The sequence below is a fragment of the Entelurus aequoreus genome, linkage group LG15 (assembly GCF_033978785.1).
Source record: "Entelurus aequoreus isolate RoL-2023_Sb linkage group LG15, RoL_Eaeq_v1.1, whole genome shotgun sequence".
In the NCBI taxonomy this organism is placed as follows: domain Eukaryota; kingdom Metazoa; phylum Chordata; class Actinopteri; order Syngnathiformes; family Syngnathidae; genus Entelurus; species Entelurus aequoreus.
Window position 1 is genome coordinate 45,191,533 of NC_084745.1, and position 25,104 is coordinate 45,216,636.

General features: G+C 40.0%; 1 protein-coding gene across 5 annotated transcripts in view; it reads right to left on the reverse strand.

The window, feature by feature from the left end:
* The window catches only part of plxdc2b (plexin domain containing 2b), a 134,348-nt gene that overhangs the window by 82,939 nt on the left and 26,305 nt on the right, over positions 1 to 25,104 (reverse strand). The window contains exon 1 of one of the 5 annotated variants that reach the window (XM_062021621.1): positions 15,927 to 16,002. The exons of the other annotated variants lie outside the window; for them this stretch is intronic. Within the exon in view, the coding sequence (XP_061877605.1) occupies positions 15,927 to 15,987 (61 nt within the window). The 5' untranslated portion in view covers positions 15,988 to 16,002. Of the gene's footprint in view, positions 1 to 15,926; positions 16,003 to 25,104 lie in introns of those variants that run through there. 5 annotated transcript variants of the gene reach the window in all.

The following is a 25,104-nucleotide window of genomic DNA, read 5'->3' on the forward strand; positions in this document are numbered from 1 at the left end:
TGCCTTCAGTGACAATCTACAATGTAAATAGTCATGAAAATAAAGAAAACCCATTGAATGAGAAGGTGTGTTCAAACTTTTGGCCTGTACTGTGTGTGTGTGTGTGTGTGTGTTTATATATATATATATATATATATATATATATATATATATATATATATATATATATATATATATATATATATATATATATATATATATATATATATATATATATATATATATATATATATATATACACACACACACACACATACTCACATATATACACTAATCATAATTAAAATGCATGATTAAAATTTGCTAAAGGAAAGATCCCAGTATTTGTACACAACCGCAATTTTATTGTCAGAATTTCATCAAGGAACATTTTTAAACATTATACTTGAAAGCATGTCATGTATTTACACAAAAACCTGGTAACGGTTTTATTTAAAGTTCTTTGAGGCTGTATTTTGGAGTGAAATTTACCAGCAATCACACCAGTCGGCGTCTCCTCACTCATTTTTGTACCGACGTATGCTTTTATATGACCACTGACCGTGTAGCCGTTAAGGTAAAAGAGCTTGTACTGTCAAAATAAAATTGCATGATTTATCTAAGTGTGTACATGATTAATACAATATTTATTTGTGATTACTCACATCATTTAACGCGTTAATTTTGACAGCCCTAGTAATCAGTAATGTAATTTAACTACCGTATTTTTCGGACTATAAGTCGCAGTTTTTTTCATAGTTTGGCCGGGGGTGCGACTTATACTCAGGAGCGACTTATGTGTGAAATTATTAACACGTTAGCGTAAAATATCAAATAATATTTTTAGCTCATTCACGTAAGAGACTAGACGTATAAGATTTCATGGGATTTAGCGATTAGGAGTGACAGATTGTTTGGTAAACGTATAGCATGTTCTATATGTTATAGTTATTTGAATGACTCTTACCATAATATGTTACGTTAACATACCAGGCACGTTCTCAGTTGGTTATTTATGCCTCATATAATGTACACTTATTCAGCCTGTTGTTCACTATTCTTTATTTATTTTAAATTGCCTTTCAAATGTCTATTCTTGGTGTTGGGTTTTATCAAATAAATTTCCCCAAAAAATGCGACTTATACTCCAGTGCGATTTAGATATGTTTTTTTCCTTCTTTATTATGCATTTTCGGCCGGTGCGACTTATACTCCGGAGCGACTTATACTCCAAAAAATACGGTAGACAAAGCATCTAAATATATGTCAAAAATCAAACTTCACTTCAGAACTGTATGGAAAATGGTACAGTAACTTGTCGTTACAATTTTAACACAAAAACCTTAGTTTTTTATTTTCTTTCTTATTATACATTCCAGCTCATTGTGCTCAACTGTGAAGAGTGTGTGTGCGCTGATCCAAGTTGAAACAGCTGTATTCACACGGGAACGGCGATCACAATGATTTAAGTCTGCATAAAAATTTAATACGAAATTGAAAAAGGAAGTTTGCCAAACATGATAAACATGTAAAAATACAGTACGACTTGCGACAAAGCCCGATTTTCGGGGAAACTCACCAATACGCAGTCATATGGACACAAACACGTGCGCACGCACACACACACACAAATACACACACTACGACCCTTTTTTCCTCACACAGCAGAGCGCTGATTGTCGTGTAACAACAATCATTTAGTACACAAATAAAAAGTGCAAGCATTACTAAATTTTCTGGAAATGACCAGAGACACTTCAGTTAATTAAAGCATTAATTAAAACAAGCTTTGGCTAACAGACTGACCAACAACACATTAACACCCCTAATCAAAACAATATACGAATAAACCACTCCTACCTTGTTTACTTCCCTGGCGACCTCCTTAAAATGTTGTAATCAATCAGAAACATTAAACACAGCTAAAATGCGCCTAACAAGTCAAAAAGTGTGGCAAGACAGTGTTTTGAATTTTCCCATCGTGCTTTGTAGTAGATCGAAATGGGTGTAATTTTGAATAGTGTATGGTGATTAGACATTCAATTATTTGCACCATGGGTGTGAAAGGTTGTCTGAATTGATAGCTATATATCAATTCTATGCACCCATGATTCATTTCTGACTTTCACGGTCATTGACTAACAATACTGACATTATCCATCAGATGGCAGCACATCTGCAGAGACTCAAATTCAATATAAAAAGTTAACTTGGGCCGTCCCTCGGTTCAGATTGTGAATGCTGGTGGGCTGCATTTGGCCTACGTGTCGTAATTTGGAGACCCCTGCCATATTGCAGCCTCCAGCAATCACGATAAATATCACAGTATATTATTTGGCATTTACACGATTAAAGAGGCATTTCAAAACGTGTTAAACGTTCCTAATTTGGCTTTTGACGTGTGCAGTAATATATTGCCTCCCGGAACGAGCATCTCTTTGTCGTCCTCGCCAGTTTCGGGTCCTAAATGGCTGTCGAAGTGTACCAACTTGTCGGAATACCTACTCAGACGTCTTCTGTCCAGGTGAGATGTATGATTTATGATGTAGAATACACTTACGGGGAGCAAGGAAACAGCTGACCACTCGATAATGTAAACATAGGCATGCAAGCTTGTGATCACGGCGCCACTATAAATAGGTTTTCTGCATTAGCGCTTATAATACTTGGTTAATATTCAAGTCACAAAATGTAACTGGAGTATTGTTGGCGGTTTTTTAATGGTTATTTATTGGATGTTATGGGTGAAATAGAGGGGCTCCCATTAGCTACGCTGTAAGCAGACTTTTATTTATGTTTATTTAATATCTAGAATGCATTAAAAAAAAATAATAATTTGCCGTCATGTCTTAAATGAGGATTGTAAACGAAGGGCAAAAAAAGTGCAGTTCCCCTTTGAGTCTTCCTTTGTCCAGGGACTTATTTCCCAAGTTTGTAAACACTAACAAAAACTAAAAAACAGATTTTTTTGATAATACAAACTATAAATCTAATCATTGTACTACTGATACAATACTTGATATCGTTACCGTCAATATTTATATTGATCCCCCTACCTATGCTTACATTCAACAGCTCTACTTTAGCGGTTAGTAGTTTGATTGATTGATTGATTGATTGAAACTTTTATTAGTAGATTGCACAGTACAGTACATATTCCGTACTATTGACCACTGAATGGTAACATCCGAATAAGTTTTTCAACTTGTTTAAGTCGGGGTCCACGTAAATCAATTCATAGTAATTCAATGTTGGCGTTAACACACTTTTTGTGTCTTTTCGCGCATTGAAATCAGAAAGAACGCGCATTTCCGGATATCCGTACATTTTTTACCGACCCTGCCTTCTTCGGGTCAAAACTCCTGTTTGCATGTTTTTTTAATCGATTATCGCTTTCCGCCGGTGTTTTGTTTTGTTTATATTTGCCGAATCAAATTTCCATCCCCGTTTATTGCGTTTTTATTGGTCGGAAATTTTGGGCGAATTTAGGGCATTTTTATGATTTGATGGGGTCCCTGGGACCCCATTTTGAAAATTCCTAGCGACAACACTGGTTAGCATGGATTATTGTATCCTCCAACAACGTGTAGTGAAGCATGTTTTGCTATTGCTCGTCCTCCAAGGATTTGCTGCCATGGAAGTGAGAATTACTGACTTAGATGAAGTTTTGCGTTGTGAAGGTACATTAGCCGCTGGCTCATTAACAAGAATGCTACAAACCCCGTTTCCATATGAGTTGGGAAGTTGTGTTGGATGTAAATAAAAACGGAATACAATGATTTGCAAATCATTTTCAACCCATATTCAGTTGAATATGCTACAAAGACAACATATTTGATGTTCAAACTGATAAACTTTTTTTTTTCTGCAAATAATCATTAACTTTAGAATTTAATGCCAGCAACACGTGACAAAGAAGTTGGGAAAGGTGGCAATAAATACTGATAAAGTTGAGGAATGCTCATCAAACACTTATTTGGAACATCCCACAGGTGAACAGGAAAATTGGGAACAGGTGGGTGCCATGATTGGGTATAAAAGTAGATTCCATGAAATGCTCACAAACAAGGATGGGGCGAGGGTCACCACTTTGTCAACAAATGCGTGAGCAAATTGTTGAACAGTTTAAGAAAAACCTTTCTCAACCAGCTATTGCAAGGAATTTAGGGATTTCACCATCTACGGTCCGTAATATCATCAAAGGGTTCAGAGAATCTGGAGAAATCACTGCACGTAAGCAGCTAAGCCCGTGACCTTCGATCCCTCAGGCTGTCTCCCATTGAAAATGTGTGGCGCATTATGAAGCCTAAAATACCCCGGACCGTTGAACAACTTAAGCTGTACATCAAGCAAGAATGGGAAAGAATTCCACCTGAGAAGCTTAAAAAATGTGTCTCCTCAGTTCCCAAACGTTTACTGAGTGTTGTTAAAAGGAAAGGCCATGTAACACAGTGGTGAACATGCCCTTTCCCAACTACTTTGGCACGTGTTGCAGCCATGAAATTCTAAATTAATTATTATTTGCACAAAAAAAATAAAGTTGAACATCAAATATCTTGTCTTTGTAGTGCATTCAATTGAATATGGGTTGAAAAGGATTTGTAAATCATTGTATTCCGTTTATATTTACATCTAACACAATTTCCCAAAACATACGGAAACGGGGTTTGTACATTGTGTTGAGGAAAAGTTCATTTGCTTGTCGTCGTCAAATTTGCAAGACACAGCTAATGTGTCACCAACATGCATTATCACGATATTACGATAGAATTAAAAACCTGTCGGCCCAATTTATATCATTTATATTGTCTAAATTGCACAATCCTTCTTGGCACTATTGCTAGCCATGACTCCCAGCTGCTAGCTAAGGATTGGACTTGACTGCTTTCATATGCCGAGTACATGCAACAAACACTTCCTGTCCCACACTAAATGTGTACCGTGTGGGAAATCAGTAGGCTTCTGTACCAAAGCGAATTCAATAATGCATACATGTACCGTTACAATCATATTTAATATCACGCGGGCCATACTTTACTCGGGCCAGTCCTAGCAACACATGGAAAAACGATGATGTATGTTCCCGCTCCTGCTGTATGTAGTTACTCTTAGTTCCGCTGCTATCAATCATGAGGGATTTATGTTGTCTGCGTAATCCAGAGGATTGCCAAGCTAATAGGCCGGGCACTAACTGAACCATCCAGCCCAAAAACAGGCTTGACGGACGCTGTCACCACTGTGGCTTTTCTGCTGTAATTGGCGGTTAGTTGCTTGGTCAGAGCAGGAAGAAGAAAATGACAGCAAGCAGACGGGCACACAGAGAGCAGAAAGGCTTGTAGGAATTTAGAATTCCAGTCAGGCACAGTGGGTGTCTCCTATTTGACCAGATTGAGTAAATGACTGCAGGAGCGTGAAGCGGCGCTCTCGCCTCGGCTCCATTTTCTACGTCTGAGTCGGGTAATGTAGCAACCACGGTACTGGCGACGCATCAGTGAATGGCAGTATCACTTTTGTGGGAAAGGTCACAGGCTAAGTGAGTGATTATGTTGGGTTATAGCTCCCAGCCACACTGAAACCTCACCGTGAAAACACACCTGCGCACTTAACAGATGTGATAATTGGAAATGGTTTGCTGTAGGGAAACGTCCGCACTATGGCACCAGTTATCAAATAAAAAATAACAACTGCAGGCAATGGTGACTCTGTGTTGACAGCGTGACGTGTTGTGCTGTAAAGCGCTGTAAGCATATCCGTCTGATTGCAGCAGTTGATTTTTGAGTAGAGATGTCCCGATTTGGGTTTTAAGATAATCTAATACCAATAATCCATGAGTGAGATCGGCTGATACCAATATCGTTACTGATCACATATACTAACGAGCAGTGGCGGGCCGTGAGTTTCTCACCTAGGCCTTCAGTGATGTCCTACTTAGTCCGACTTCACCTCTCCAAATACCGTAATTTATGTCACCACATGGACACGGCTGGAGATACTAAACCCACTTGCACAATACTTTGCATTGAATCCCCTCAACAGTGTACAAAACAGTCTATTTTTTGGCGCATTTAACATTCAATAAACCCGCTGCAGCAATTAAAACATATCTTACGTGGTACTGTCAAAATTAAAAGAATTGGATAAAAAAAATGAAACATGAAAAAATTAAGAAATAAAATATTTGAACTCAAAATTTGCAGGACCTTAAAGACGCCGTATAAACCAGTGGTACTGCTCGTAGTCGGTAGTTGGTCGTAGTTGGTTGATTTGTGTGAAAGTCACGGGCAAACCATTTCACCGCCGGGATAGCTTCAGGTGTCGGCCGACCTCGTCTCACAAGATGTAGTTTCTCTTAAGTATCCTTCTTGAAAAGGGCCTTGCAAATATATATATATATATATGCCACCTAATCAACATGTTGCTCTCCTTCTTTGTGTGTACCGGTGAATTTTCTGTGGCCTTCTATGACTTGTATGGCTCCGGTGCCACTTCCTGTTTTCGCAACTTGTGATCGGATACTCACTTGGGACTCCCAAGTGAGTATCCAATCACAGCGTAAGGCCAGCTAGACGGCCTTACTGACAACAACTCGAGATCTGATTGGCTATCGCAATTGTCTATCAACTCTATGTGTCCGTTCACTGTCAGTGCACAGACGCCCGCATTGTTGATTCTGAAGGCCTTCAGATTTGGTACAGCATGGCAACATAAGCTAGCTGAATTCTGATTGGATACAAACTCTAACCTAAATACAGCAGCACTGGAAGGAGCATAATATGACATGATGAGAATATGAATACTTTTAAATATTTAGGGATAGAAAATAAAAAATTACTTTTATCTTAAATTATGATCATGATTTCTGGTTATGTTAGGCCAACAGAGAAGGCCTTGCTGCCCCTGACTGCCCACCACTGCTAACGAGGGATGCAGGATAATCTCGGCAGCCAGGGCTGTCGTATAAGGGGGGAAAGGCGATGACAATTTCAAGGGCTCAGTCGCCTCTAAGACAAAATTATTATGCATACACTGAACTAATATATATTTATACGATGAATCTGAATTAAAACAAAGCCCCAAGTCATACAATATTATAATTTTAATAATTTCAATAATCCTTTAGCCCCTTCTTAAAAATGGTTTTGTCCACATCATTGTTCCCTCTAAGGCGTGATACTGGCTCGTACATTAAATGTTATAAATCATATCAAAAAGGTATGTCATGCTCTCAAATAAAACATTGCAAACTTCCAGCAATCAGGAGCTTTTTATCACTGGAAGCAGCAAAATCATTTTTACAATGCAACGATCATATCACATATCTTGTACTGTATGTCATCATGGTCTCAAACCAAACAGGCTTTTTAAATCCTCTCAGATCATTACATAATTAAGCAATGAAAATCCTCGATAAAAAGCCTCGGCCATACCGCCATTGTAACATACTTGAAAAATACAGTATACTTAGCTTTGAAAACTTGATCAGGTACTCCAATATCTGCCTGGTACATAAGATCTTAAATGATGCAGCTCCTCCTCCCTTAAAAATATACGTACATATATGCTCGCAACTAACAAGCAGAGTGTTAAAGGCCTACTGAAATGAATTTTTTTAATTTAAACGGGGATAGCAGATCCATTCTATGTGTCATACTTGATCATTTTGCGATATTGCCATATTTTTGCTGAAAGGATTTAGTAGAGAACATCGAAGATAAAGTTCGCAACTTTTGGTCGCCAATAAAAAAAGCCTTGCCTGTACCGGAAGTAGCGTGACGTCGCAGGTTGAAAGGCTCCTCACATTTCCCCATTGTTTACACCAGCAGCGAGAGCGATTCGGACCGAGAAAGCGACGATTACCCCATTAATTTGAGCGAGGATGAAAGATTCGTGGATGAGGAACATGAGAGTGAAGGACTAGAGTGCAGTGCAGGACATATCTTTTTTCGCTCTGACCGTAACTTAGGTACAAGGGCTCATTGGATTTCACACTTTCTCCTTTTTCTATTGTGGATCACGGATTTGTATTTTAAACCACCTCGGATACTATATCATCTTGAAAATGAGAGTCGAGAACGCAAAATGAACATTCACAGTGACTTTTATCTCCACGACAATACATCGGCGAAGCACTTTAGCTACGGAGCTAACGTGATAGCATCGGGCTTAACTGCAGATAGAAACAAAATAAATAAACCCCTGACTGGAAGGATAGACAGAAAATCAACAATACTATTAAACCATGGACCTATAACTACACGGTTAATGCTTTCCAGCCTGGCGAAGCTTAACAATGCTGTTGCTAACAACACCATTGAAGCTAATTTAGCTACGGGACCTCACAGAGCTATGCTATAAACATTAGCTATCCACCTACGCCAGCCAGCCCTCATCTGCTCATCAACACCCGTGCTCACCTGCGTTCCAGCGATCGACGGAGCGACGAAGGACTCACCCAATCATCGATGCGGTCGGCAGCTAGCGTCGGATAGCGCGTCTACTATCCAAGTCAAAGTCCTCCTGGTTGTGTTGCTGCAGCCAGCCGCTAATACACCGATCCCACCTACAGCTTTCTTCTTTGCAGTCTTCATTGTTCATTAAACAAATTGCAAAAGATTCACCAACACAGATGTCCAGAATACTGTGGAATTTTGCGATGAAAACAGAGTTTTTTGTATTGCATACAACGGTGTCCGAATACTTCCGTTTCAACGATTGTAGTCACGTGCATACATCATCATACATAGACGTTTTCAACCGGAAGTTTCGCGGGAAATTTAAAATTGCACTTTATAAGTTGCAATGTTAAGATTTCATCATTGATGTATAAACCATCAGACTGCGTGGTCGGTAGTAGTGGGTTTCAGTAGGCCTTTAAGGTCTGTATCCAAGGGAGACTGTAATGTTCCAAAAAGAAAGTCTGTCTTCTCCCAATCATCCTTTTCCTAGAAAGCAATCAAATAATGGAATGGGCTCCCAGACAATCTAAAGAACAACAATTTAAGTTTTCACAGCTTCTCACAGGCAGTCAAAGACTGGCTTTTAGACCACCAGTCCTGCTCACATTAACAATACCAGGCAGGTAGTCGACCATCAGATGATAACCTAGAGGGAGCAGTCTAATGGCCACCAGAATACCAGTCTAGTCTTGTAATATCACCATCTTGTTTACATATGCAGTACCAATGGGGTATATAGCTATTGGATGAGACCCTTGTAGGTGCCATCTGATGGCTACTGCACTGTGTGCTGTGTTATGTGGGTTTTGATAAAAACTGTTGCACTTTAAATGATGCTGCTAAAATACTGTAACTAGACCGCCCACTGATTTGTAACTCACATACCTTCTATGTATTGCACTTGCTTTTCATTATGTAATTTCAATTTTGTTATGTATTTTTAATCCTGTGTAATTTTAATTGTGGATGTTAAATGTGCTATGGAAGGAATACATATAGAAATTAGCATGGTGCTAAATCTGGTGCAGCCATTTTTTTAATGTAACTGCACATTGTCCTTCAAATAAACAAATACAAATACAAATAAGTTGTGTGCGCGCCTGTACATTTGCGCACCACTCCCCGTGTCCACCACTCAAGGAAAATCAATGCACCGCACAAAATCCAAATCCAAAATCCAACCGAAACTCAAAACAAAATAAACACATCGCACGTTACTCTGTACCGTTTTCAACAAGTGGTCACAACAGATAAAACAATGACGACGTAGACCGAGAAGTTTTAACGAGGGGAAGGAGTTTGTCTGCATCAACAGTCTTTTTTTTTTTTTTAGCAAAACTGATTACTGTTGGCCATAGCAACATCAAAACATCAGCGACAAAACTACCGTCTAACAAAACGGTTCACTTTCTGTCGTAATTACACCAAAACAAACAAACTATGTCGTAAAAAAACGCAAATGCTTGGCTCAGCCAGTGACGCGTTCACGACCACAACTCCAACTTTTTCCAATGATTCTTCTTCATCTGGCCGTGCTACACTCTGGAATGGTCGCCTGTTTATAAAAAAAAAAGTCGCCAGTTCAATGGAAAGCTACGGTGTGACTGTGTTACAAACATATCACTGTCGGACAGTGCTCCAGTGTGTGCCTATTCAGAGACTGCCTCGAATGGTTTTATGACGCATTCAAGTTCTACTGAGTAATTATTAAACATTATTATTGGTAATTATTATTTACTGAGTAACTGAATAATTACCTTTGTCAGATGCTCATAATTACTAATTATGGTCTTCTGACGAAGATCAGTTACTTTATCATGATGTGTTCAATGTGGTCTTGTAAATTGTGTGGGACATTTAAATAGCCTAAAAACAAAAAGGTTAAATGTTTAAAGATTTGTTGTTGTTGTTATTTGGTTTCATAGCAATATAAAATGAAAGACACCATAATAGCAAGCAACAACAACGTAAAACAGACTATTTAAATTGTGGACAGTTTGTGACTTTTAAATGGTTTAAAATTGTTTTTCCGGGGAAAGTGAAGTTCTCCACCGAGGGCTATGGTGCTAAGAAGCCCATTTAGATTTAGTTCTGCATCAGCTTTTCTATGTAATGTTTACAAAATACACAATGGAGCAATAAACATTTATGTTCTGCTGTACCAGAATCAGCAGTGGCTGCTTCATCTTAGTTTGACCCCACTCACCCCAGCAGTCCAATGATGCATTTGATGGTGAGCGACTGATGTCGACACTGCTTAGCTGTTGTGGTTTATTAGTAAACTGCTGCAACACTGGCTGTGACTAAAACATTATTCAATCTAAAACTATTTCAATCATATAATAGCAAAATAAATGCAACATTTTTTACAACTCAATTAAAAAAATTGAGATTAAATTAGGCTTGTTGTTGTTTTTAATATTTGTTTCACAACAATGTATTCAATGTGCTCTTTGTTTTACTTGCACATTTAAGTTAAATGTTACATATTTACCTGTGGACTATCTTGAGCTAGCACTCTTTGTTTGTGTATATCAGTTCTTCATCGTTAAATACAATACCCACTACTTATTTGTTGAGTAAATAATTGAACTAGTATTTTCAATCGAAGGAGTAACAACGTTTTGCAAATCACTGACATGAGAATCAGACAACTAAAAATACATAATTTACATAATAATGACTTGTCCAGGGTGTACCCCGCCTTCTGCCCGATTGTAGCTGAGATAAGCTCCAGCGCCCCCCGCGACCCCAAAGGGAATAAGCGGTAGAAAATGGATGGATGGATGGACTTGTTGGGTGGTTAATCGTAAAAAAGGTAACAAATGAGGTGTATTACACCAGGCACCGTCAAGAACACTGAAAAAAACAAGAACATTGAAAGTGAAAATGAATGAGTAGAGGGGCCCACATGGTACTCTTTCAGGGGGCCCAGAATTTCTTGCAACGGCTAAAAAAATGATCGACCAATAGGGCAATTATGATGTCACATCGATAATGACAAACCAACCGATAAAATAAGTAAATAATAATAAAGGCTTAACATCTTCGTGTGTGTCGTTGGTCTCTGTCGTGGCTTGTGCTGCTGCCTGGCTCCTCATCTCCTACCGTCTTCTACAGTACAGTATGGTCGCATATTTATGATGTCATGATACTGCGCGTGTACGCTGTTGTGCACAGAAAATAAGCAACATGGCGCGGCAGTCACAAATGTGTTCTGCATAAGTTCTACTGGGATGGAATAACATAAACTTCGACACAACAAGTCTGTCACATCTTGAAGATATATGGAATGAGTGTAAAGCTGCCTGTGCTGCTAAGTCGAGACCTAACGTTAATAGCGGCGACCGCAGCAAATGTAAAGCAACAGGACAATGAGAAAGAGTTTGATAAGAGCCGATAGTTTGAAAGAAAATACTTTAGGAGGAAATAACTTGACGACTCGGCATGGGAATCGAAAACCGTTTCTTGTTCAGAACCGGTTCCCAGTGTATACATTTCTTGGAATCGCTTTTCATTTTTTTAAACGCTTCCCTTAACAATTCTTCCGAATGAGAATGACGTCATCACGCAACGTGTGTAGTGACGTCAGACAGCAACATGGCGGCGGCCGGGAGAAAAAGCGCTCTGAAGTTTGCTGATATTTTACTAGAAAAGATTGAAACAGCGGCACTTGTAATAATTCCAAGGTTGCTATTTCATCAAGAGGAGGACATACGAGCAATATACTGAAACATTTGAACATACATCATGCAATAAATGTCACGTTTTTGAACCGCGCTGACCTCATCCCAGGTGGCAGCAGTCATCTGACTTAAATACAACAGGTAGTAAAACCGCCTATAATGCTAGCGCTATTACCTGTTGAAATGAATGCCTTCTCATTCAGAGGTATGAGGAGAGATATTCAGACTAGTTTGGAGGCGGGCAGTAATAGCTCCAGTTCACGTCTGCCGCCAGCTTTCACCGCGGCAGGGAAGAGTACCACTTGGTCATGAACAACTGTCAGTGAGCAGTCACTAAGTTTGTGGCCAAATGCTTTCAACAATTTGCCACATAGATGCACCTTCAGTAGGTGAATGTTCAATTGTAGTCAGAGAAAAGTTGCATGTTTTCTTCCAACCACATTTTCACTCTGACATTCTATTACACAAGGTGGAACTCATAAAATTAGAATATTGTGTTAAAGTCCATTCATGTCAGAAATTCAACTTCAAGTATGAAATTAATGAACCTATGTCATTATAATAGTTTGTAAATCTAAACAAACCCTTGCACGGTATATTGCACTGTATATTTTCTAGGCATATGACAAAGATTTTGAAAGGTTTTATAATGTTACGAAATGTCTGTTAAACTCTACAGATTCTTTTTTTTTCATGTATTTTCAAAAGTGTTTTTCTATGCTTTGTGCCTCTTATGACCTCCGTGTAGGCTTTGTAAGGTCATGCTAGCTCAAACTAAACAAAATTGATGCTAACCCATCTAATTTTTACCTTTTTTTCCCAAATAAGAACCGATAAAGAACCTAATCGTTAAGCAGAATCAATTGGAACTGGAAAAATCTTATCAAGTCCCATCCCTATTGACAACAAAATGAGTAATTGTGTAACTTCATGATTTCTTATTGGACAAATTCACTTTATAATTTGAACCCTGATTTCTTTGTTCTACAATTAAATGTTGACTTTTTAAGGGGCATGCACTCATTGCACCATTTTATTACTATCAGGAAAAAATATAATCGTATTTATTTATTATTGTCAATCTACAAGAGATGTGACTGCACTTGTTTTTGTGTTGTTGCCAACTGCGATGCAGAATCTTATAGGCTTAGTTCTTGGCCTCATTTATATATGTTATGTTATACAAAAGATTTGTGTTTCAGTTTATGAAATCATTCCGAGTTGCTTGTTGTCTATCAATGAAATAACTGAAAAGTTGAAATATCAATAAATTCTAACTATTTTTTTTTTTCAACACAATGATTCTAATTGTCAGCATAGGTACGAATAATAGTGAGTAAGTGTTTGTCAGACGAAAACTAAAAATAAATAATGTGTCAGCCAGAGGGGATTGGCGTTTGTTATTGGCATTAACAAATTGGTCCATATAGATCGGTGGACGATTGATCGGCACCTCATTATTTTTGAGCACACAGTAGTTATCTGTGTATTTCATATTGTTTTCTGCATGTAAAACTATAATCACTCTCTATAAAATGTGTTATGTGTTTTTGGGTGTATTAATTGTATTAATTCAATTCAAATGATTTTTTATATGACCTTAAAGAACGGATCACTGACAAAAACCAAGGTAGCGTTGTATTCCTTTCACTATTTTCCAGTGTTAAATGTGTTTCTTGCTAAACGTAGAAAATCAACACAGCATTGTAGCAGCATTGTAGCAGCTTTGCAGCACGCCTGCAGGGCTGGATAGAGGTCACATTTATACTTTGGTTGGTGGACCACTTGTACACGGACGTCCCACTAACAGGAATCGATCAAAACAGGTCCGTGCATGTGATTGGCATGGTGCCATGCAACGCTGTCCTCCAGCTGGAAATATATTAACAGCAGTGTTTTTGGCCTAACTCTCTGCTGTACTGCTCGTGGAGCAGTATTGCTAAGTGCTAAACAAGAAATACAAACTACAAACATAATAAAATGATATCTTACTGTACAATGTCTGCTCTCACTGTTCCTGTTTGGATGAAGAATTAATCATGATGCACACAAAGGGTTCAAAGGAAAGGTTGCTGCCTGCAGACTCCTCCTTTGGTCTCTGTCTCCATCTCCGTGTATAAATTGAATGTCACAGATGAACAACTTCTAGATTTATGGCTAAATCCTCCTAATGATTTAGGCATGATTTATAATCAGGAATAACTTTGACGAGCCGAGACGCGATGATGCGGGAGCAGCAGGACATCGTCTGGCTCACAGTAAAGCAGCAGAGGGATACTGAGCTGTGCGTTATCAATCGGCCGCTAAAAAAGTTTGTCTGCTTTAGTGCTCATAACAACAACATCGCTAATACTTGGTTAATATTCAGGTCACATTATGTATAAAGAGTATTGTTGGTGGGTTTTGGATAGTTATTTAGAGGGTTTTGTGGGCGGAATAGAGAGCCCCCATTGACTTCATTGTTAGCTGACTTTTTCTTTATTTATTTATTTACGACTTAGAATGGATAAAAAAAGAAAAACATGTTCGTGTCTTATATTCTTATATCCTGCACTACAACGAGCTAATGCAACAACATTTTGTTGTTATCTGTACTGTAAAGTTTAAATTTGAATGACAATAAAAGGAAGTGTAAGTCTAAGTCTAATATGGGGATTGTGAATGATAGACAGCACATCTCTCGCTAATGTTTGCATATTTCCAGTATAACTAGCGTATTTTTCGGACTATAAGTCGCTCCGGAGTATAAGTCGCACCGGCCGAAAATGCATAATAAAGAAGGAAAAAAACATATAAAAGTCGCACTGGAGTATAAGTCGCATTTTTTGGGGATATTTATTTGATAAAACCCAACACCAAGAATAGACATTTGAAAGGCAATTTAAAATAAATAAAGAATAGTGAACAACAGGCTGAATAAGTGTACGTGAAATGACGCATAAATAACCAACTGAGAACGTGCCTGGTATGTTAAAGGCCTACTGAAATTATTTTTTAAAATTTAAACGGGAATAGCAGATCCATTCTATGTGTCATACTTGATCATTTCGCGATATTGCCATATTTTTGCTGAAAGGATTTAGTAGAGAAAATCGACGATAAAGTTCGCAACTTTTGCTCGCTGATAAAAAAAAGCCTTGCCTGTACCGGAAGTAGCGTGACGTCACAGGAGCTAGTATTCCTCACAATTCCCCATTGTTTACAATGGAGCGAGAGAGATTCTGACCGAGAAAGTGACGATTACCCCATTAATTTGAACGAGGATGAAAGATTCGTAGATGAGGAACGTTACAGTGAAGGACTTGAGAGGCAGTGATGGACGTATCTTTTTTCGCTCTGACCGTAACTTAGGTACAAGCTGGCTCATTGGATTCCACACTCTCCTTTTTCTATTGTGGATCACAGATTTGTATTTTAAACCACCTCGGATACTATATCCTCTTGAAAATGAGAGTCGAGCACACGAAATGGACATTTAAAGTGACTTTTATCTCCAAGACAATACATCGGTGACACACTTAGCTACTGAGCTAACGTGATAGCGTCGTTCTCAAATGAAGATAGAAACAAAATAAATAAACCCCTGACTGGAAGGATAGACAGAAGACCAACAATACTGTTAAACCATGTACATGTAACTACACGGTTAATAATTCTCAGCCTGGTAAGGCTTAAAAATGCTGTTGCTAACGACGCTAAGGCTAATTTAGCAACTTAGCAACCGGACCTCACAGAACTATGATAAAACATTAGCGCTCCACCTACGCCAGCCAGCCCTCATCTTCCCATCAACAGCCGTGCTCACCTGCATTCCAGCGATCAACGGCGCGACGAAGGACTTCATCCGTGGGTTTGGCGGCAAGCATCAGCTAGGCGTCTGCTTTCAGGGTAAGTAGTCCTTGTTGTGTTGCTGTAAGTATTGTAATGCCCCGCAGTGGAGAAGGAGTCACACAGACGAGGATGCGCTGCTCAATCGCTTTATTAACAAGCGGTAACTGGTTGTAGTTCAAAAAGTAACGCACACACATACACGAGCTGCTGTTAGCCAAAACTCACGCTCACACACACTCAAGTTCTCCGCCAACTCACTCACGCATGCGCGTTCCCCAAACCCTTAAAGACACAGTACACTAATGCAAATATCACAGATATTACAGTGTTGTACTTAGCTGCTAATACACCGATCGATCCCACCTACAGCGTTCTTCTTTGCAGTCTCCATTGTTCATTAAACAAATTGCAAAAGATTCACCAACACAGATGTCCAGAATACTGTGGAATTTTGTCGAAGAAAACAAAAGGCTTTTCTATCGGGTCCGATGGGGTCCAACCACTTCCGTTGCTTTTGTGACGTCACGCGCATAAATCATATCCAAAGGAGTTTTTCAACCGGAAGCGTGGCGGGAATTTTAAAATTGCACTTTATAAGTTAACCCGGCCGTGTTGGCATGTGTTGCAATGTTAAGATTTCATCATTGATATATAAACTATCAGACTGCATGGTTGGTAGTAGTGGCTTTCAGTAGGCCTTTAACATAACATATTATGGTAAGAGCATACTTGCCAACCCTCCCGTTTTTAGCGGGAGAATCCCGATATTCAGCGCCTCTCCCGACAACCTCCCGGCAGAGATTTTCTCCCGACAAACTCCCGGTATTCAGCCGGAGCTGGAGGCCACGCCCCCTCCAGCTCAATGCGGACCTCAGACTGAGTGGGGACAGCCTGTTCTCACGTCCGCTTTCCCACAAAATAAACAGCTTGCCTGCCCAAAGACGTCATAACATCTAGGGCTTTTATAGAGTGCACAACTGCGCACACAACAAGGAGACGAAGCAGAAGAACGAGGAAATTACAGACATGGCGGCCGAAATGATATACTCATCATGAACGGAGAAGTTAAACAGGACAATACTGCCATCTAATGGATAGCCACTGGAACACTGAAATTCAAGTATTTTTTTTTCTTCTATGTAAATAAAATTAAAAAATATATAAATATATATATATAGCTAGAATTCACTGAAAGTCAAGTATTTCATACATATATATATATATATGAAATATATATGAAATACTCGAGTTGGTGAATTCTAGCTGTAAATAACCACGCCCCTGCCCCCAAAGAACCCCACCCCCCCCCACCTCCCGATATTGGAGGTCTCAAGGTTGGCAAGTATGGGTAAGAGTCATTCAAATAACAATAACATATAGAACATGCTATACGTTTACCAAACAATCTGTCACTCCTAATCGCTAAATCCGATGAAATCTTATACGTCTAGTCTCTTACGTGAATGAGCTAAATAATATTATTTGATATTTTACGGTAACGTGTTAATAATTTCACACATAAGTCGCTCCTGAGTATAAGTCGCACCCCCGGCCAAACTATGGAAAAAACTGCGATTTATAGTCAGAAAAATACGGTAATCTGCTGATATGAGCAGAGTGAAGAAACGTTCCCATCGTGACGTCATCGGACCCTGAATGTACGGAAAATGCCGAAGACATTTGGAGCGGAATATTCAAAATGGCCATCTGAAATTGTGGCATTCTGTGATGTTTAGACGGTATTTTCACATACTTTGCGGATTGTACAACACAGTTGGATATGGTTTAATGGATACAATGAAACACAATTAAGCATATAAAGTCAACTTGTTTTTCCACTCTACTGGTACTTTAAAGTAACAAGCTAACCTGTCTGTGCTGGTGAGCTACTAACAAGGACAGAGGATGACCAGCTGTACACGGCCACACTGAGTGTTTAAAGCAAAGCGACCAACAGCCAAGGAGACACTTTGCTTGAATGCAAATGAGCTTGTCTTGCTATTTCTCTATCCCCTCTAACTCCGCGGCCAGTCAGCGTGGACCAAACTTAGCTTGTACTTCTCTTAGGTGATCATGAAGAGGAACAAACTTTGTGCCTCGAAGAGGAGGATTGATGCGAATTGGCACTTCTCAGGCCTCCACTTAAAAAGTGCTGCCATGTTTCCACAGGATAAAGACTGAAAATACAAGCTGATGAAGAAAGGTCAGGATGACAATTTAAGATGGAGACTGGGGATACAATCTAAGAATGACAACTCAAGATGAAGACCTAGGATAAAGACTGAGGATGCCATCTAAAGATAACAATTTGAGATGAATACTAAAGATGTGATTGGTCAGCTTTTGCCTAAGAGGGTCCTTAAGCACAGGAAACCTATGCTTGAAATGCACTAATTATTGTATGATAGAAAACAACAGTGACTGATCATTTGCATGCAAACTGTTGGCTTTTTGTATTATTCTGCACTGCACTTCATATCTTGGTGCACACTAATGACTGAGTGTGTTTGCATCTTGTTGTGTTTTTTGTTTGCAATGATGCCGGATTTGTACAAAATCTTTGCACATTAATAATTAATAGTTCTTTAGCAGATTTGTTCATCAACAATTACACAGCTCTTTCGTGTCCCACGGCCTAAACTGTTCAATTGCGTTTGCAAATTTGCCTGTTCTCTGCTGCGATGTCTTGAGCAAACTAATTGTGTATCAAAATTGTACAAAGTGCTCATGTAGAGTATTTTTTGTTAGCGCAGTCAGACCGTATTTAAATAGAGACCACTTGAGGCTGTTCTGAACTACAAACCCCGTTTCCATATGAGTTGGGTAATTGTGTTAGATGTAAATATAAACGGAATACAATGATTTGCAAATCATTTTCAACCCATATTCAGTTGAATATGCTACAAAGACAACATATTGGATGTTCAAACTGATAAACATTTTTTTTTTTTTGCAAATAATCATTAACTTTAGAATTTGATGCCAGCAACACGTGACAAAGAAGTTGGGAAAGGTGGCAATAAATACTGATAAAGTTGAGGAATGCTCATCAAACACTTATTTGGAACATCCCACAGGTGAACAGGCAAATTGGGAACAGGTGGGTGCCATGATTGGGTATAAAAGTAGACTCCATGAAATGCTCAGTCATTCACAAACAAGGATGGGGCGAGGGTCACCACTTTGTCAACAAATGCGTGAGCAAATTGTTAAACAGTTTAAGAAAAACCTTTCTCAACCAGCTATTGCAAGGAATTTAGGGATTTCACCATCGACGGTCCGTAATATCATCAAAGGGTTCAGAGAATCTGGAGAAATCACTGCACGTAAACAGCTGAGCCCGTGACCTTCGATCCCTCGGGCTGTACTGCATCAACAAGCGACATCAGTGTGTAAAGGATATCACCACATGGGCTCAGGAACACTTCAGAAACCCACTGTCAGTAACTACAGTTGGTCGCTACATCTGTAAGTGCAAGTTAAAACTCTCCCATGCAAGGCGAAAATCGTTTATCAACAACACCCAGAAACGCAGTCGGCTTCGCTGGGCCTGAGCTCATCTAAGATGGACTGATACAAAGTGGAAAAGTGTTCTGTGGTCTGACGAGTCCACATTTCAAATTGTTTTTGGAAAGTGTGGACGTTATGTCCTCCGGACCAAAGAGGAGAAGAACCATCCGCATTGTTATAGGCGCAAAGTTGAAAAGCCAGCATCTGTGATGGTATGGGGGTGTATTAGTGCCCAAGACATGGGTAACTTACACATCTGTGAAGGCGCCATTAATGCTGAAAGGTACATACAGGTTTTGGAGTAACATATGTTGCCATCCAAGCAACGTTACCATGGACGCCCCTGCTTATTTCAGCAAGACAATGCCAAGCCACGTGTTACATCAACGTGGCTTCATAGTAAAAGAGTGCGGGTACTAGACTGGCCTGCCTGTCGTCCAGACCTGTCTCCCATTGAAAATGTGTGGCGCATTATGAAGCCTAAAATACCACAACGGAGACCCCCGGACTGTTGAACAACTTAAGCTGTACATCAAGCAAGAATGGGAAAGAATTTCACCTGAGAAGCTTCAAAAATGTGTCTCCTCAGTTCCCAAACGTTTACTGAGTGTTGTTAAAAGGAAAGGCCATGTAACACAGTGGTGAACATGCCCTTTCCCAACTACTTTGGCACGTGTTGCAGCCATGAAATTCTAAGTTGATTATTATTTGCAAAAAAAAAAAATAAAGTTTATGAGTTTGAACATAAAATATCTTGTCTTTGTAGTGCATTCAATTGAATATGGGTTGAAAAGGATTTGCAAATCATTGTATTCCGTTTATATTTACATCTAACACAATTTCCCACCTCATATGGAAACGGGGTTTGTATAAGAGTGCCTCTCAGGTTACGGCAGCTGTCCTATCTGTACATTGATCTTACATCAGTGGTTGTGTTATAGATGTATGAGTTGTCCTGGCTAGCATTAGCTCCGTAGTTTGTTTGCAGACTTAGTGTTTCAAGTGGCCGTATCAACATTGTTCAGTTTGGGTGTTGTAGAGACACATGAGTGGTTCTGGACACATGATTTGTCCTCACAATGACATCATTTTAGTCACAATTATGTAAATGTCCCTGATATTCCGAGTTTAGCAGTAGATTCAGTTTTTATTGGCCAATTCCATGATTCCGTCTGCGATTCTGTTGCCGCAGAAATTTAGCCTGCTCAGTGGCCTTGTGGTTAGAGTGTTTGCCTTGAGATCGGTAGGTCGTGAGTTCAAACCCCAGCAGAGTCATACCAAAGACTATAAAAATGGAACTCCTTGGCACTCAGCATCAAGGGTTGGAATTGGGGGTGAAATCACCAATATGATTCCCGAGCGCGGCCACTGCTGCTGCTCACTGCTCCCCTCACCTCCCAGGGGGTGGAACAAGGGGATGGGTCAAATGCAGAGGTTAATTTCACCACACCTAGTGTGTGTGTTACTATCAGTGGTACTTTAACTTTAACTTTACATCATATACTAGGTCCTAGACCGAGGGTGAATATTTAGGATACATACTTAGAGTGAAGACAAAGGTAAATGACTAAAGATGAAGACTAAGGCTAAAAGCTAAGGACAAAACCAAAGCATAAAGACCCAGGATGAAGACTAAGGCTAATGACTAAGGATGAAGCCTAAGAATGAAGACTCAGGCTAAAGACTAAGGAAGAAGACTAAGGCTGAAGATTGAGGATGAAGACCAAGACTGAAGGTTTAGGATAAAGATTCCCGATAAAGACTAAGGATGAAAATTTAGATTAAGGACCATTATTCTTTTCCAAGACAATTTTTTATTTATATTCATTGTTTGTCTTCAAAAAAAGTCAACTTGTTGTCACTACTCTCATGCTGTGTAGCAGATGTAGTCCTGTTAGTGTTCCCATGTTTCTGATTTCTTTTGCAACATGGATCCAGGCTGAGCCTCTGGGCAGCCAGCCATCAGCACCCACTCCCCCTGCCCTCCAACCATGTTGTTCTTCACAGGGCTTTCATTGATCAAACTCAAGGGGCCCTGAGCCGAAAGACAGCCAGAAGAAAGAAAGATGAGGCAGCACTGAGAAGGTTTGCAGAGAGATATTTTTAGAGCGAATAGTGGCAGACATTGGAAGCACTATGAAGGAAGTGAATGAGATGGTTTAGTGCGTGGGTGTCCAACTCTGGCCCGCGGGCCAAATTTGGCCCGCCGTGTAATTTCACTTGGCCCTTGAGGCGATATCAAATTAACACTAGAGCTGGCCCGCCGATTATAGTCAGCGGCGGTGCCGCGGTAACACCGCATTCACCGCTAGTTGTCATACTTGCCAACCCTCCCGGGAGAGTACCAGATTTCAGTGCCCGTCCCGAAAATCGTCACATCCGCTTTTCATCCAGTCCAACGTGTGCTGGCCCAGTCACATATGTGCGGCTTCTGCACGCACACACAAGTGAATGCAACGCACACTTGATCAACAGCGATACAAGTTACACTGAGGGTTGCCATATAAACAACTTTAAGTTTTGTTAGAAATATACGCCACACTGTGAACCCACACCAAACAAGAATGACAAACACATTTCGGGAGAACATCCGCACCGTAACACAACATAAACACAACAGAACAAATACCCAGAACTCTTTGCAGCACTAACTCTTCCGGGACGCTACAAGGTGGGGATTCACAGTGTGGCGTATATTTCTAACAGTGTTAAAGTTATCTATACGGGCACCCTCAGTGTAACCTGTATCGCTGTTGATCAAGTATGCGTTGCATTCCCGTGTGTGTTTAAACAGAAGCCGCACATATCTTGTGACTGGGCCGGTACGTTGTTAGAATGGATGAAAAGCGGACGTGACGACAGCTCGTAGAGGACCTTAAAGGCCTACTGAAAGCCACTACTACCGACCACGCAGTCTGATAGTTTATATATCAATGATGAAATCTTAACATTGCAACACATGCCAATACGGCCGGGTTAACTTATAAAGTGCAATTTTAAATTTCCCGCGAAACTTCCGGCTGAAAACGTCTATGTATGATGACGTTTGCGCGTGACGTCGATGGTTGAAACGGAAGTATTCGGACACATTGTATCTCAATACAAACAGCTCTGTTTTCATCGCAAAATTCCACAGTATTCTGGACATCTGTGTTGGTGAATCTTTTGCAATTTTTTTAATGAACAATGGAGACTGCAAAGAAGAAAGCTGTAGGTGGGATCGGTGTATTAGCGGCTGGCTGCAGCAACACAACCAGGAGGACTTTGACTTGGATAGCAGACTCGCTATCCGACGCTAGCCGCCGACCGCATCGATGATCGGGTGAAGTCCTTCGTCGCGCCGTCGATCGCTGGAACGCAGGTGAGCACGGGTGTTGATGAGCAGATGAGGGCTGGCGTAGGTGGAGCGCTAATGTTTTTATCATAGCTCTGACGAGGTCCCGTAGCTAAGTTAGCTTCAATGGCGTCGTTAGCAACAGCATTGCTAGGCTTCGACAGGCAGCACAGCATTAACCGTGTAGTTACAGGTCCAGTGTTTGGTTCGGTGTCTCCTGATAGTAGTATTGTTGATCTTCTGTCTATCCTTCCAGTCAGGGGCTTATTTCTTTTGTTTCTATCTGCATTTAAGCACGATGCTATCACGTTAGCTCCGTAGCTAAAGTGCTTCACCGATGTATAGTCGTGGAGATAAAAGTCACTGTGAATGTCCATTTCGCGTTCTCGACTCTCATTTTCAAGAGGATATAGTATCCGAGGTGGTTTAAAATACAAATCTGTTATCCACAATAGAAAAAGGAGAAAGTGTGGAATCCAATGAGCCCTTTTACCTAAGTAACGGTCAGAGCGAAAAAAGATACGTCCTGCACTGCACTCTAGTCCTTCACTCTCACGTTCCTCATCTACGAATCTTTCATCCTCACTCAAATTAATGGGGTAATCGTCGCTTTCTCGGTCCGAATCGCTCTCGCTGCTGGTGTAAACAATGGGGAAATGTGAGGAGCCCTTCAACCTGCGACGTCACGCTACTTCCGGTACAGGCAAGGCTTTTTTTTATCAGCGACCAAAAGTTGCGAACTTTATCGTCGATGTTCTCTACTAAATCCTTTCAGCAAAAATATGGCAATATCGCGAAATGATCAAGTGTGACACATAGAATGGATCTGCTATCCCCGTTTAAATAACAAAATTTCATTTCAGTAGGCCTTTAAATGCAGTGACTTCAAGGCATGCCCCAAAGACTGTGGTCCAGGCGCACTACGAGATATAATGACTGATGAACACCTTCGTTGGATAATGAAGGTTGCCTCAGCTCAAAGCCTGAGCCCCGACATTAATGAACTAGCATCCAAGAAAAGATGGCAGGTATCTGGCTTGGGCACATCAGATTAGATCAGTGTGTTGGAAACTGAGCAGTTTAAAGTCCTGAATGGTTGGTTTATTCATTGTTATTTTATTTTCAAATGTATTAGCCTGTGGAAAAAGTTAATGTTGATATTTACCTCAGAAGGCTGCAAATTGAAAAGAGGCATTCCATTTTTATTTAAATTGTATTTGATATGCCATTGATTTTTTATTATTATTATTATTTGAAACTCAATTTTGCTTGTCACTATAAAGTTATATAAGCCTTGCTTGTTCAATATTCAATGCAAAACTTGTTTGGGTCCCTATTAAAAGGTTAATTTGTTCAATCTTGGACTGCGGCTTTGTTCAGTTTTAAATTTTGGCCCACTCTGTATTTGAGTTTGACACCCCTGCTTTAGTGGATACCTGTGAGGAGGAGGGGCAGTAGCACAAAACAACCTGCTGCTGTACATGTCGTACATCAGCATTAAAGAAATGGAAAAACAAGTCAGTGTAGGTTCTGTAGAGACTTGCCCTGCAGCAATAAGCGACGGACGAGTTGAAAAACAGCTTCTGAGATGACATTTGAGTTGTGTGCTGGACCATCGTTCCCTCTAATCAATCTGCTGCACCACGATTATGACGCAAACCTGCTCCAACACGTCAGCCAACTACATGACCTACAAAGTTTGATTTGCAAAAGAAGCTGCGTAGACGTTCTGTCCTCCGTAATGGTTATCACAATCGGCACTGATAAACACTCTGATGGACTTGATGGAAGACGTCCCAGTCGGCAGACAAGACTAATCAGAACACATTCAAGCAGCATGGAGATGAAAGACAAAGCTGACTTGATGCGACACTTGTCACAATGGCCCACTTTCTGACACTCATTTCGTAGCTTGGCTGCATTTCAGTCTTTCCCCCAAGTTTATATCTTAGGGTAGGCACACAAACAAGCACTTGCCTGTGTGATCGCTCGTCTTAAGTTATATTTGGTAGAGCCTACAGACATTTACGATGTTGTGACTGCGCTCATTAAAACAAATTAAATCAATGCTCGCAAATTATATGCACCAATAGAAATTCAATCAAACACACATATCAACCGAAAGGTATGTTTGTTTCTTGTGTAAACAGACAAGGAACAGCAACGTGCAACAATATCTCAACGCTTTATTGTTTTAATGGCACAACTCTCGTATTTACTTGTAGCTCAAAATCTTCTTTTAGTTCCCATTTACAGCGCAAAGTCCATCCATCCATACATTTACTACCGCTTGTCTCTTTCAGGCTCG